The sequence below is a fragment of the Stegodyphus dumicola genome, chromosome 9 (assembly GCF_044657685.1).
Source record: "Stegodyphus dumicola isolate Sdum_Otavi_A_Nest chromosome 9, ASM4465768v1".
NCBI lineage: Eukaryota > Metazoa > Arthropoda > Arachnida > Araneae > Eresidae > Stegodyphus > Stegodyphus dumicola.
Window position 1 is genome coordinate 106,063,474 of NC_140776.1, and position 13,793 is coordinate 106,077,266.

Consider the following 13,793-nt stretch of genomic DNA (forward strand, 5'->3'; position numbering starts at 1 on the left):
GGCAAAATACATAATAATTATCATATTTCATATTTTGACTAAAAATGTCAAGCATTCAATAAAATGCCTGGTATTCTACAGAAAGCCAGCATTTCATTACATTGCCAGTAATATATGCATTGGAAAAGAACGTCTTTCCCCAGAATAAAAAAAGTTAATCAGAGCAAATTAAAATTTAAACTAATACTGATTGCATCTTTTGATATCAAGGGCATCATTTTTGAAGAGCTGGGTACGAAAGGTCAACACAAGTGAACCGACATCATTGCAAAGAATTTTTCATTAAGCTGAAAGAAAGAGCTAGGAAAAAAAAGGCCTCTAAAAATCTGATAAAATGGTTTTATTCTGTCTGCATCGAGACAAGCAGCGCTCTCAGTGAAGCAGTGTTTCGTTGCAAAACGGACTTCAATACTGGAACATCCTCCGTATTACCCTGCTTTAGCACCTTGTGGATTTCTCCATTCCCCTGTAGTAAAATCTGTGCTAAAATAAACCCGTTTGAAACACTTTAGAATAGCGAAAAGAAAACGCTACAGCTATTAAAACAGTCATTAAAAGACGAACAGCAACACGCTTTTCACCGGTGGAAAATGAGAATAGGTGGATGTGTGACTGCCAACGAGGAATTTATTGAATTAAACAAACAACAGATTTGCCGTTAAACTGTACATAAATATCCTTTTTTTTTTTTTAGTCCGTCCTGTTACTTTACAAACAGACCTCGTAGATATTAATGGCAAACTGTTTCATTCTCTTATTGCTACAAGTAATATCGTTTTCTCTGAAGTATTTCTCCCCCTGCTTTTCTAAACGCGCTAGTCTGAAAATTTGAAAAACGATTCCCGTTATTTTAGAGGACGAACTACCCTAAATTTTAAAATGGATTCACTCACTTGAAGATTATTTTCGCCTTATTAACAAAGATATATCTTCGCAAACTAACTCCGAAAGTTACGGCAAACTTCTCCCTTCTAACTATCGAAATTTATACCACCCTCATACAAGAACCGATGCATCAAAGCGAAGCAAAACATGAATTGGCATTCAGCCTACGATTTTATCGAGTCCCAGCACTTTCATCTCTAATTATGGATGGATGTTTTAGAATAATAAGAATTGATACTAAGAATAATCAGAGACGACGATAAGATGGGCGCGATTCGAATTACAAGCAAGTAGAAATGAAGCTCTAATACTATTTCATTGATGCAAGGTGCAGATGAGTTTTTCTAAAGCAAAAGGAATTTTTATGATTGAACGCATTCTGATTCCAGCTTTCGCACGCCTCTTTGTTGGTGACTGCAACACTTTATTCTTGACTTGGACTTCGAGGTACAGATGTTGGATTGGAGAACTACATGCGTTTCACATTTGGTGACCCCAGATGCCCTATTTTTCCACGGAGGAAGGCTTTCGTTTGGTTTGATTTCGTTTGTTTATGATAAAGCATACAAGGGCTATCTGCCTAAGGAGAAAGATGCCTTCGTGTAGAAATTTCCAAAGGCAGCTGATTCGTATACACGTTATACGTGAGGAAAACTATGAAAATACCCATGAAAACCATAAAACGCAGTTTTTTCCGTAAATTTCATTTTTTTTTTTAATTTCTGAAATTTTTTTTAAAGCCCAAATATCCTGTTAGTTTTGAAATACGATTTTGCGTTGATTCGCTTTTCACTTGAGTCTGCTGCCATTCAGCAAAGGGCAAGACATTTCTTTTTACATTTGAATCTGTCTGTCGCTGATTAACAAACTATGCTATCCAAAAACTGTATATTATTTTTTTTTTTTTTTTTTTACTTTTGAGTTAGATTGATTTAAATAAAAATGGATTTCTTTCATGATATATCCAATTTACAACATTAAATATTTTTACACAATGAACTGGCATATATTTTCATTTTAAATAGACAGAAGGTATTCCCATGACAGTCTATTCTTGTGCCTATGCCTATTCTTGTAGTATCCGATCAAATGTTTCACTATTCCACCTGGACATCTCTACTGATAAACCACACTAAACCTTTATAGATGCCCTATGGGCAGGCCATTAAAATCTGAATTCTTTCAGATTTTTTATTTATTCATATAAGTATTTCTATTGATCCCTCCTAGAGAAGACGGTAGATTAGCTCGTAGAAAATTTCGCTTTGCGTGAAACGCGTTTTTCTAAAGACCAATATTCCGATAATACATTTCGAACATTTTTAAACACATTTTTTTCCCTTTTAATGGTTCTCTCTGTTGCCTCATTTAAATTCAGACATTTTGTAAAGAGTCAGATGCCTTTTTCTTCCTTTAAAAAAGGATTGAAAATATGTATTTTCATCTCTCGGGAAATAAATTATTTTCTTCTAAAAGTTGTTTTTCTTTATTTCAGATATAGTTCGGGACCGAAATATAATTTCTCGATAATTACTCCTAAAAATGGCAAAGCTAATTAGCCAAAATGTTTCCCCCCCCAAAAAAATCACAATTACGTAATTTGTGCAATCTATCAACTGAACACTTGGAGCACAAGCTACATACGTGTAAATGTTGAACAGAACGTAACTTCATTTTGTAAACGTTTAGAATAAACGTCGAGTTGTCGAAATATGGACATACGGTTACGTGTTGTATGTGGGCTTAGGCTTATTCTTTAAACATGCTAGAAAGAACCTGTGTTATACGAGGGTTCACTAGGGTTTCCGCGATTTTTACTGTACAAAAGCGAAACCGTATTGTAGGAAACCGTGTTATAAGAGGAATACCTGTATTTTAATTTAAAATTCAAACTAAATGTAGCGGTCCGACGGATGATCCGTTGATTCACCTTTTTACCCATAACCTTCCTAGAATTTTATAGTATAAAGATACTTTTACGGACTTTTAAAAGTATAATTTAAAAAATGGACATAAAAGTTAACTGTTTTAAAAGATATTTTTATGAAGCGGAATTCAACGACAGTAAATCTTTTAACTAAATACTATTAGATAATACCTTGTTATTTCTGAGAATGGAAATTATTATTATACCATATTATTATATATTTTCGTGTAAGATTTTGTTATATGATTATATTATTATTGTACGATATTCGTATTTACTGGAAAATAAGACTCCCTTTTTATTGAAATATATTGTCGTCAATCCGAACCTGGTTAATACAACCAGGTGATTGTGTGCTCTCACCGGGATACGAAGCTCGGTTCTTCCAGAACCAGTTGGACTTACAGCCACTCACACCGCGACTATATGCATGATGGAATGCGATAATACCTCATAGCCCTCACCTACATAAAGAGGCGAGTTTAAATGGCGATGAATTACCACCAAGCACAACATAGTTTCAGATCGTGCGCTGCTGCAATGATCATAATGTTTTTCAGCTTTATTTAGAGGAGAGGAGCTGGAAACACGAAAAATCAAGTATACCCATGCTGGAATTCGAACTACGTACCTCCCAACTGCTAGTCAATGAGTTCTCAACAGAGAGGAATTCCCCACTGTGAGGATTTCATAGTTTCAAGGGAAGAAATGCTGCCCTCAGCCTTTTAGAGCCAGTTTTGGTTTGGTTTATTAGATTACGGCAAAGCACTCGAGGGCTATCCGCCTTAAGGGAGGGATGCCTTCGTGAAGGACAATTAAGGGAAACTGGCTCGTATACACGTTACACATGGGGAAAACCACGAAAACACCCATGCAGCCAACCCGTTCGCGGGATTCGAACCTCGGACCGAACTACTAGTGTTCAGCAACGTTACCGCTCGCCCGCTTGTGGGCCTTTAAAACCAGTTAAGAACTTAGTTTTGAATTATGAATATAAAAAACTACTTTTATTCAAGTTTTTGAGCTTATCAATATTATCTACACTTTTTCTTGTTTAATTTATAGAACATATTGAAATATGGTCTAAATTTAAATACATGTATATATAGTATAATACATATTTATTTTTTTTTTAACTTTTGGATGGGAAGTTGAGGAACGATCGTCCAGTAACAGTGCAAGGGGCGCACGGCGCGAAAAAGGTTGAGATCACTGCGCTAACCGGACATTTCTATCACTTAATACGATGACAGCTAACAAAGGGAGAAGGCGATAATTCTTTTATATAATTACACATAGGATTAAGTAGGAACGAAATCGGATAATCCAATTTCACAATCAAAAGTACCTATTATAATAATATAAACCACGCGCAAATTTTCCAGGTTTTGTTTTTTTTCACTTTTATACATTCATCCAAAGTTTTGTCAGAAGATTTTTAAATCGACCCAATGAGAACAACCTCATATTTTCGTAGGTCATCTCTGTGAAATCACGTGAGAAATGTTCAAGAAATCAGTTGTCAAATATTCGTTTAGTAAAATGTTATTTGTGTATTATTATAAAGAGTACTCCCCCACTTTTATTATTCGTGATATAAAATTGCAGGTATGGATATAAAATATATGTGATATAAAATATTACATTCGAGATATAAAATTGTAAATTCGTGATATAAAATTCCAGTTTTGTAAAGATAATTATCTTTAATCTCTTATACCTAATTAAACTATATGATAAACTGCTTTTCTCATTTTCCGTTGTAGAGACATTAGGTTACTTCGAGGCAGGAGAAGATGAAAAATGAGCAATGCCCTCACCGGGACTCGAACCACGGATCTCTCGAATACTCGCCGAGTGTGCTGACCACAACACCACGAAGGCATGCCAAGAAGGTGGGAAAAATACCTTACATACTCCCCCTTTTAAAGGGCGACTGGGGATTAGGGGCCCCAATCGCCAAATCCTGGTGGTGGATTATCCTCATCCACCACATTTTTATAGTTCGGTCGCCACTGTAGAGACATAAAGTTATTTTGAGGCAGGAGAGATGAAAAATGAGCAATGCCCTCGCCAAGACTCGAACCACGGACCTCTCGAATACGCGCCGAGTGTGCTGACCCCTACACCACGAAGGCATGTTAAGAAGGCGAGAGAAATACCTCATACCGTTATTAATTAAATCTTTGAATTCTAAATTAAAGCTTCATTTATAAAAACTAAAATTGGCCTGAAAAATGCGAAATTCGAGTTTTACAACTTTAAATCTTGGTGAGATTCGCTGGAACTGAAACTCCCATTTATTTCATAAATTATAAGGAAATTCATTTATCGCTTTTCAATCGTTTTTTACTTCCTTCTACAAGGTAAAAGAAGTATTTAAATTGAAAAAAACGGATTTCAGTGACGTCTGTACGTATGCATGTATGTATCTCGCGTAACTCAAAAACGATTAGCTGGAGAAAGTTGAAATTTTTTAAACCGGATTGCTGTAACACCTCGTTGCGCATCTCCCTTATTTACTGAAATCGACAGTACCAAATGTGTATATATATAATTATATAGATTGAATTAATTAATTGAAATTCATTAATATATAAATAAATTTCTTAATACTTGCGCAATAGCATACACACATTTGTATGCATACCTAACGGCCTTACCTGATTTGGAAGTGTATTTTCCCAATCAATCGTTGGTCGTAGTCATATATAATTCCAATTACATAAGTGATTTTAAATTACGAAATATTCATGTTTTCATGTCAAATTTAAAAAAAAAATAATTAATTTTGATCAAATACCAAAATCTAACATTTAATGCGGTCTCCCAGTTCCTATACTTCTATTTGGGGAAGTTTTATACTCTTTATCAAAAAAATAAAAATACCAGAAGGTTGACTTCCGTACGACAAAAACCGACCAGGTTACTTTATTTCAAAATTGGATATTTTTGCTAACATTTTCAATTTTGCTCGAGGGATCCCCGTTAATTTAGATTAATTCGAGGAAATAAGTTTAAATGAAGTACAGCAAAAAATGTGCATAGTTTAATAAGCCGTACTAGAAAGTCATGTGGCGTCCACAACAAATTTTTTTAATAACAAATATCCAATTCCTTCGTTCTTTTTTTTGTTTTAAATGCAAAAACAGGGGAGAACGGTATAAATTACGCAACCACTTATAAGAATCTCTGCACTAATACGAACAAACTGGACTCAAATTCAAAAGGGGGAGGGGAACTAGCTCGAGTTTGATTGCTTCACTTTTCATGGAATTTTTTTGATATTTTTCGTAGGAAATTACATTCATTATATGGCAGACGATCTTGTCTACACGAATCCGAAGGAAGAAGAATGAAGAAGGGGGAAAAAAACCCCTCATGTAAACAGCACGTTGACGTTCTGTTATTTATGATCCAAGAGGAGCCGCTTGGGATTTGTACACCGAGTTGTGTTTATGCACGGAAATTTCAACCCGACACTTGTTCTGACGCATATTATTTATGGCTCTCTGCATCTCCTTTTCGAAATACACGTGCTGTTGAGCGGCCGAGCTGTCAAAACGTTTTCGTTTCGCACAACATGATTCAAACTTTTTCATTTTAAGTAGGATGTTTATATCATCCGAAACCATAAATTTACCTCAATATGGCTCATTCTGTTTGACAATGTGGTCTCAATCCTTTTTTTTTTTTTTTTTTTGGTGGGCATCGATCCCTCTTAAATTAATGGTTTTCGTCGTTAACCCCTTTACATTTTTCTCTATATTATGCATACATAAATTTGCCTCAATATGTTTTGCTCACACTGGGATAATTTTCAGAAAATACAAGTGAAAATAAAACCGACTAAAACAAGTATCTACAACTGAAAAAGCATTGTTAAAAAGTTATAGGTAGTCAAAAAAGGTTTCATAACTCAATGAACATATAAAAAGTTAGTATTTGTCACTAGTGTGAACTTCCTTTAAAGTCTCTCTGATATTTTTAATAGTATTGAATGATTGATTCACTGCAGTCGCTTTTATAATTTTGCAACTCAGTAAAGCTTTTAGGGTTGATTGAGCCATTTTACTTCTTTCAGATTATGTTTATTACCAAAACCATTCCTTTCGAGCCGATGTGCTTGAAAGGCTAAAAATGTATTCTACTTTATGAACACGATTGGACAGTGGTTTTGTTTCATTGAAATAACCGTGCAGTTGTATCCATTTTCCTTCGCAACTTTTATTTTTCTAGATTTCATAATAATCTAACCAAAAAGGTTTGCGATCACTACTTCATCAAAATGTGCGATCCACGCTTATGGAATTATTTTCGACATTTTTATATTTTGTTTACTTTAAAGTTCACCTTTCCAGACCATATTAATTCCCTTTTGTTTAATCAAATAAAAGATAAGTTTTTCCATATCTCAACATTCGAAAGACATCTGTCATAAAATGCTGTAAATTGTTGCAGGATTGTATCGATATTAATTGTGTATTCGCAACTTTAAATATTCTACCGTATAACTGAGAGAAAACAACCAACTGACGGACGCAGACAACACATCATCAAATACGGACATTCCCAGTCAAAGCACGTCTGGTAAGTTTATGCATGAGGCATAATCGTAATACAAATAAACAGTTTAAAGATAAAAATTGGCTTGCAATATGAACAAAAGTTTCAAAAAATATGGTTTATTAGAATTACGTTTGACTTTTTTAAGGGGGCGATAATCATTAAGTTTACAATTGGAAACAAATTTTTAAAAACAAAATCACGATTCTAATTGCAAAAAAGTTCGATTTTTAAGAAATGTGAAGGCTACACTTGATCTACTGATGCAATTTTTTTAATATTTGGCACAATATTGCTTAATTCTCAAATATCCTGGTTCAGAATTATCCATCCTGCTTTTTGTTTTTTAGTTACTGGCTTGACTAAGTCTGCTTCGGTAAGAAGAGAGAGTCAATAATGGTGGTCCGTTAACATCTTTTATTTTGGAATATTTCTCTCCGGTGATTTCAATAAGACTTGACTTTACATATCATAGCTTTATATAAATGAACAATTAATTATAAATTATATTAATAATTATTACTGTATTCGGTGGGATTTTGACGATGCCGATTATCTAGCAGTTTTATTTGGCATAGACTCCCAATTCAACCTCTTGTGGACCACTGGCCTCCTTTAAAACTTCATTGACCCCCTAGCCCTAAGGAAACGTCAGGTGTAAAATATCATGAAGTCAACCTCTTCACATTAACTAAATTGCATTTACTATTCAAAAACTCTATACGGTACTTTGAGATTTCCAAATTTTCCACATTTTATAGACACGAAATAAACACTCTGCCCTTGCCGGGACTTTAAAATTGGTTAAGATGTTCTAAATACTCAACAATGGCATGTTCTGAAAGCAAGCTGGAGGTTTCTTTGCGTCAGTTTCACTGCACAGCTTTTACTTCCGCGGCTCGTACTATCAGTTGCGGATTCATTTCTTATCGAACAAATTCCGTTATAAAAATCAGGTTTATCAAATTTCTGTTCAAATTTTCAAATATATATTTGATATTTCAAAGCTATACACTTTATAATATAAATGCGTATCAATTATGTGATATTATAAAGTATTTTCTCCCTCTTTTCTGCTTGCTTTCGTAGTGTAACGGTAGCACACTTGGCGCTTATCGAGATGTCCAGGTTCGAGTCCCAGCGAGGGCACTGCACATTTTTCACGTCTTCCTGCTTCAAAAATTCTAATGACTGTACAGTGGCGCCCGAACGAAAAAGGTGGTGGATGAAGATTCTTCAACACCAAGATTTGGCGGTTGACCCTAATTCCCAGTCACCCTTTAAAAGGGTAAGTATATAAGGCATTTTCTCCCGTGATGTAACGGTAATGCACTCGGCGCGTATTCGAGTGTCATATCTGAAAGTTGTTATAAGAAATGAAAAAGTTTATAATTATTTATATACAAATACATGATGTACCCAGCCGCGCAAACGATATAGTAGTTCGAGGAACATGACTGCGATACCGAGGGCCCGGGTTCGAATCCCGGAGAAGGCATGGATGTAAAATTTGTCTGTACCATCGTAGGAGGTAACGGCGACCGCCTGTTAGGTGCCTCCACAATAAAATAACCACCGCTTCTGGCCTTATGAGTGGCCTAGCGGCGTTATACTGCAGACTTACAGGCAAGTGCCCGCCACTGGGGGGGGATATAAATGTACCCTTTCTGTATGCATCGAGAAATATATTAATAAATAAGATAAAGAGACTAGTTTGCCATCATTTAATTCTCAAGTTTTGTCTCACTTGGAAAGATTTTGTAATTTGTCTATTTTAAGTAGGTTAGGAGATAATTAATATAATATATTAGAATTACTTGAAATAATATCAGTCTGAAAATTTAAGGTATTTTTCTGTTATCAGGACCGGATTCAGAAATGTGTAAATGTATGCATGTATGTATGCATGGATGGATGGATGGATGCCTGAATGTAATAATTTCACTGGTGCGTCGATTGAAATCAATCACTTTTTAGTCATAGCCGAGAAAAATGCTGCGTGCTATGACTGGACGGAAAATCACAATTGGTATGATGATTAATATGATGATTAAAATGTCATTTTTATTTTGAACAGGAACAATTCTCCAGAAATACATTTTTTCTTATTTAGTACAGCACTAGGGGTCCTAAATGTGCCTCACGATTACTATATATGCAGCTTCCTTTTAAAAGAATAGAAAAAGAAGCTAGCGAAGAGACGTAACTTTCCTAAGCTGCAAGCAGGCAAAAAAGTGATGCGTAATAGTAATTGCAGTAGTATTTACACGCTTGGAAAATTTTTGTTTTAACCCTGAGAAGCGACTGGTTTAAAGTCTATAACAAAGCAGATACTGCAGGGGAAAATGAAATGCCTTGAAGGTTTGCATTTGTTATTTTCAAAATCGTAATGGAAAGGATCATGAGCCAATCAAAATTTGTTATATTTACCACGTGGAAAGTAAGTTTCTCAAGTTGTGACTTCAGAGCTTCCAAGTATGTCATTCTTAAATCTTTTCCAATAACAAAACTAAAAATAATACAAATAGTTAGGTAAATGTAATTTTCTAAAAAAAAAATTAAGGTTGAAAATGGTGAAAACTTCTGTTTTGCACAACCAACCCGCAAAACAAGTTTCTTCTTAAGTTGCCTTAATTTCTCATGGGTACTGAAAGCAATCAGAGAACTAATTACCTCGTAGACAAGAGATTTAGTTCATTTACTTTTGAAGAATACGTTGAGTTTTGAGAAAGATGTGAAAATGTACTTCCTGAAAATCTAGAAGAACCACAAATGCTGGCTTCGAGGACCATAGTTTGAGAAACGCGATCTGTGATGTAAGAAATTCTAGCTTTATTTGAATTAAACTAGAATTTTGTAAGATTATTATTTGAAATTAACCAGTTATTAGCCCAAAAGGGACGTTAGTCCCGCATGGGATATAATCATGCCTTTTTGTTCTTCATTTCTGGAAAATGTGAAATATCTGGATTGTCTACTTGCTTCATTAAACTATTATAGAATGAAAAGTCTGTTAATCATGAACTTCTTTTATTAATTTTTAACCCAAAAGGGACGTTAGTCCAGAATTAAACACACATACAGCATTTTGCGTTTCGACACAGCATTTTACGTTGAATCACTATAAACGGTGTATCGAATCACTATAAAAGGTGTATCACTGTTCAAATTGTTACCGATAAATATCATCGCCCTGTATTAAAGAAATTAAATAACGAAGAATCTGCATGAACGTATACATGTTCTTGAATTATGAAAACACAACGTACCTAGAGCTATTAAATTCTGAATAACGTAGTCCTCCACCCAAATATGGACACCTAGAAGCCCGAATTTTGAATTTAAAATTATTTGTTTCATTGCCTATTTCATATTTTGTAAAACGTTAACGAATTTTTGAGCGATTTCAAAGCGAATAAGGGGCAATACTGAAGGAATGGGGGGGGGGACATTTTTTACCTTCAGCGCGCGAGAGTGTCTATCGGAAATTCTAAAGGTATGCTGTTTTTAAATATTTTGTGATTTGCCGTTGAATCGAATTTTATGTGGTGTACGCGCCAAGAACGTAATATTTAATAAATAAAGTAAACACACAAAACGTTAAATAATAAAAAAGCCAAAAAAAAGCTCTGTAAAATCATCTTACTAAGAAAACCGAACACTGCTCTGATGAACTGAGAAAAGATTGAAAATAAAAGGAAAATGTATGCCAACACTTAACGCTGCATCGGGAATCGGGAATTCTAATTGTATACTGATGTACTGCTTTTAAAAATTTTGTTATCTTGCTGTTGATTTGTATACGGCATAAGTGGGAAGAAAATAATGCTTTGCGTACTTCTTGTAAATATTTCATTTTAACAGAAAAAGGTTATATCCTTTCATATATATACAAAAAAAGCGTACTATATTCATTACTTGAAAAACAAAATAGGACTAAAAATTTTTTATAGATATTTCGTTTTATCAAAAAACAAATTTATACTTTTACCAAAAAATCGTTATATATATTTTACTTCAAATTTAAAAAATAAACAAGTTTAGTTTTACTTACCGCTTGATTCACGGACGTCTTCAAGATCCTGAGAAAACTGACCGCCTCTGCGCTTTTCGGAAATGGCAAATTAAAAGAAAATCACATCATTCTTCTATCTATCCGTTAACAGTAATTACGAGTGTCAGCTACTTTCAGCAGCTGCAGCTGCATTCAGTGATGATGGGGATGCTGACCGATAACCATTTGCACAACCTCTTCTTGGACCAATCTTGGCAATGCCATCTCAGGACCATCTTTCTGACGAAGCGATGCGGCTTGCAGGACATGCCGCTCGGGAAGGAACATGAACCGAGAGTCAGACAAGACCCTTCTTTGATCCATCTGGGCCAGAACCTCAGACCGAGATCCTTCCACCTGTAAGCTACGGGGCAGTAGGTGTAGGCCCAAAGGAGTTGCTTGAACTTGCGCCTCATTTTTTTGCCAACCTTCATCCGGAAGCGACTACCATCCGGCAGTTTTAGCGCGTGAAGCCTGAGGTGGCGAATTTCTTTTGGCATCTTGGATGTAGGCACCACTTTCCCTTTTCTAGTGCGCTTGAAGCTCAACTCAACAGTTCCATTGGGATGTAAGATGCTGGCCATCGGCCTGGTCTCGCTCAGAAACTGTTTGTCGAAGTCCCTCCCCATTAGATCTCTCAACTTCCGAGGGTTGAGATCTTCGGGCTTGGGGTCGTACCTCTTGTCTTTCGGCTCAATCAGGTCCAAAACGGGCAAGTCCTGCGAAGGGGATGGCCTCATCCAGTTGCGTGATCCAGACGCAAAACGGCCATTCCACAGAATTAGTGTCGCCAAAAACTGAAGCACCAACAATGAGATTCTCAGCGCACTGCATTGCACGACAAGAAACATGAACATCTTCTCAACCCGTGACGCTTCCTTCACAACGAGTAGTTTCTGACAAGACACACAAAATTTATCGGTTAGAATAAAGGTGCTAAGAAACAATCACCAATGGTTGGGAAATTTGCAGATTTGCTACCTCTCTGAATAAAAACACAATATTTAACAATGTTTTTGTCTTAAATGGCAATGTATTTAATAACTTGAATTACCGGGTGGCTAAAAGTTATACGATAATTTTTCAAACGTATGTGCTATCAAACGACGACTTTTCATAACAGACACGCGACAAGAGCGTTTTCTTACGATGTTTCTTGGTTCATAATTCGCATAAATTAATTAATACACATATTCAGTCACAGAAGATGAAGACAAGGAAATCATGAATTCCACGCATTTTGCAGCACTTTTTTAAAATAACCAATTATTAATCCCATTTTTGCAGCCGCATGTTTTAGGATGTCAGGAGTTCTATGAAATCACTTTTAGCTCTCAAATTCACCGCGTAGATAATTTTGCTAAGATCACGCAACAGATCATAGTAATCCATACCTGTACATTTGTAAGACAGTCACTTAAGAGACATTCAAAATTTTTTACTCCTTAATTTCGCCCGAGATGTTACTTCCCGATTCGTGAATGTAAAAACGTATCCAATAGTTAATTTACTGCTGTATTTTTTCCAGTATTCATTAAAAGGTAAATATGATTTCAATCACAATAAACTTTTCATTCTTTCAAGACGCAAGGAACTGGAGCAATATTATATTTTAAGAGCACAACTTCTAATAAAATTATGCAGTGTATAAAATATCAACATTCTATGTAGTATTTTTTCCCTCCGCAAAACGACTAAGTTTGACGTAATACAGTATCCATCGCATACATCTTCTTAAGAAGTACTTCGAAATGGTGACAGCAATTAGAGTAGTTTTAAAGGCAAAATACTACACCTCTCAAATTAAATAAACGAGAAAACGACTTTCAAATGCATACTTCCAACGTTTTATTCTGTTTTGCTGTATATATCATCACTATAAAGAAAAGAGAAACTCCACAGTATATACTAAAATTCCATTTATGCTGCAGACGACAGAAATTAGAGAACACTCCAAAGCTATCTAAATCTCGGTTGTTCATTCAAATCCAATTTCATTCATGAGCGATTACTCTACAATGCTGCGAGATGAATGAATTCAGAGAGAGAGAAATGCGCTCACCGTACACAACCTCTCGCGAGGAAGGTTCGAATGCGAACTACTCCGCTGCGAGGTGAGTTTTTCGTCTTACTAGCGTGCGTGCGTTTTTGTGGAGAGAGGGGAGGGAGGTCAGCGAGAAAGAGCAGGAGGGGTGAAGAAAGTGAAGAGATCGTCCGCGATGGCGATTGTTATGAAACCTCTCTCCTTTTTTATCTTTCTTTTTTCGCTTTCCTGAGCAGAGTTTTGGATTCATTGAATTTTGCAACAGAAAATTTGTGAAAAGAATGCATACTTTTCAAAAATTTTTGGATTGTTACTTT

The 13,793-nt window shown here is 35.5% G+C and overlaps 1 protein-coding gene across 1 annotated transcript in view; it reads right to left on the reverse strand.

Annotated features, from left to right (window-relative positions):
• Positions 1 to 13,519, reverse strand: part of LOC118188889 (noggin-2-like) — a 37,573-nt gene extending 24,054 nt beyond the window's left edge. The window contains exon 1 of the mRNA XM_035359410.2: positions 11,433 to 13,519. Coding sequence (XP_035215301.1) covers positions 11,567 to 12,289 — 723 coding nt within the window. The 5' untranslated portion in view covers positions 12,290 to 13,519 and the 3' untranslated portion in view covers positions 11,433 to 11,566. The remainder of the gene's footprint in view (positions 1 to 11,432) is intronic.
• Between the last annotated feature and the right edge of the window lie 274 nt (positions 13,520 to 13,793).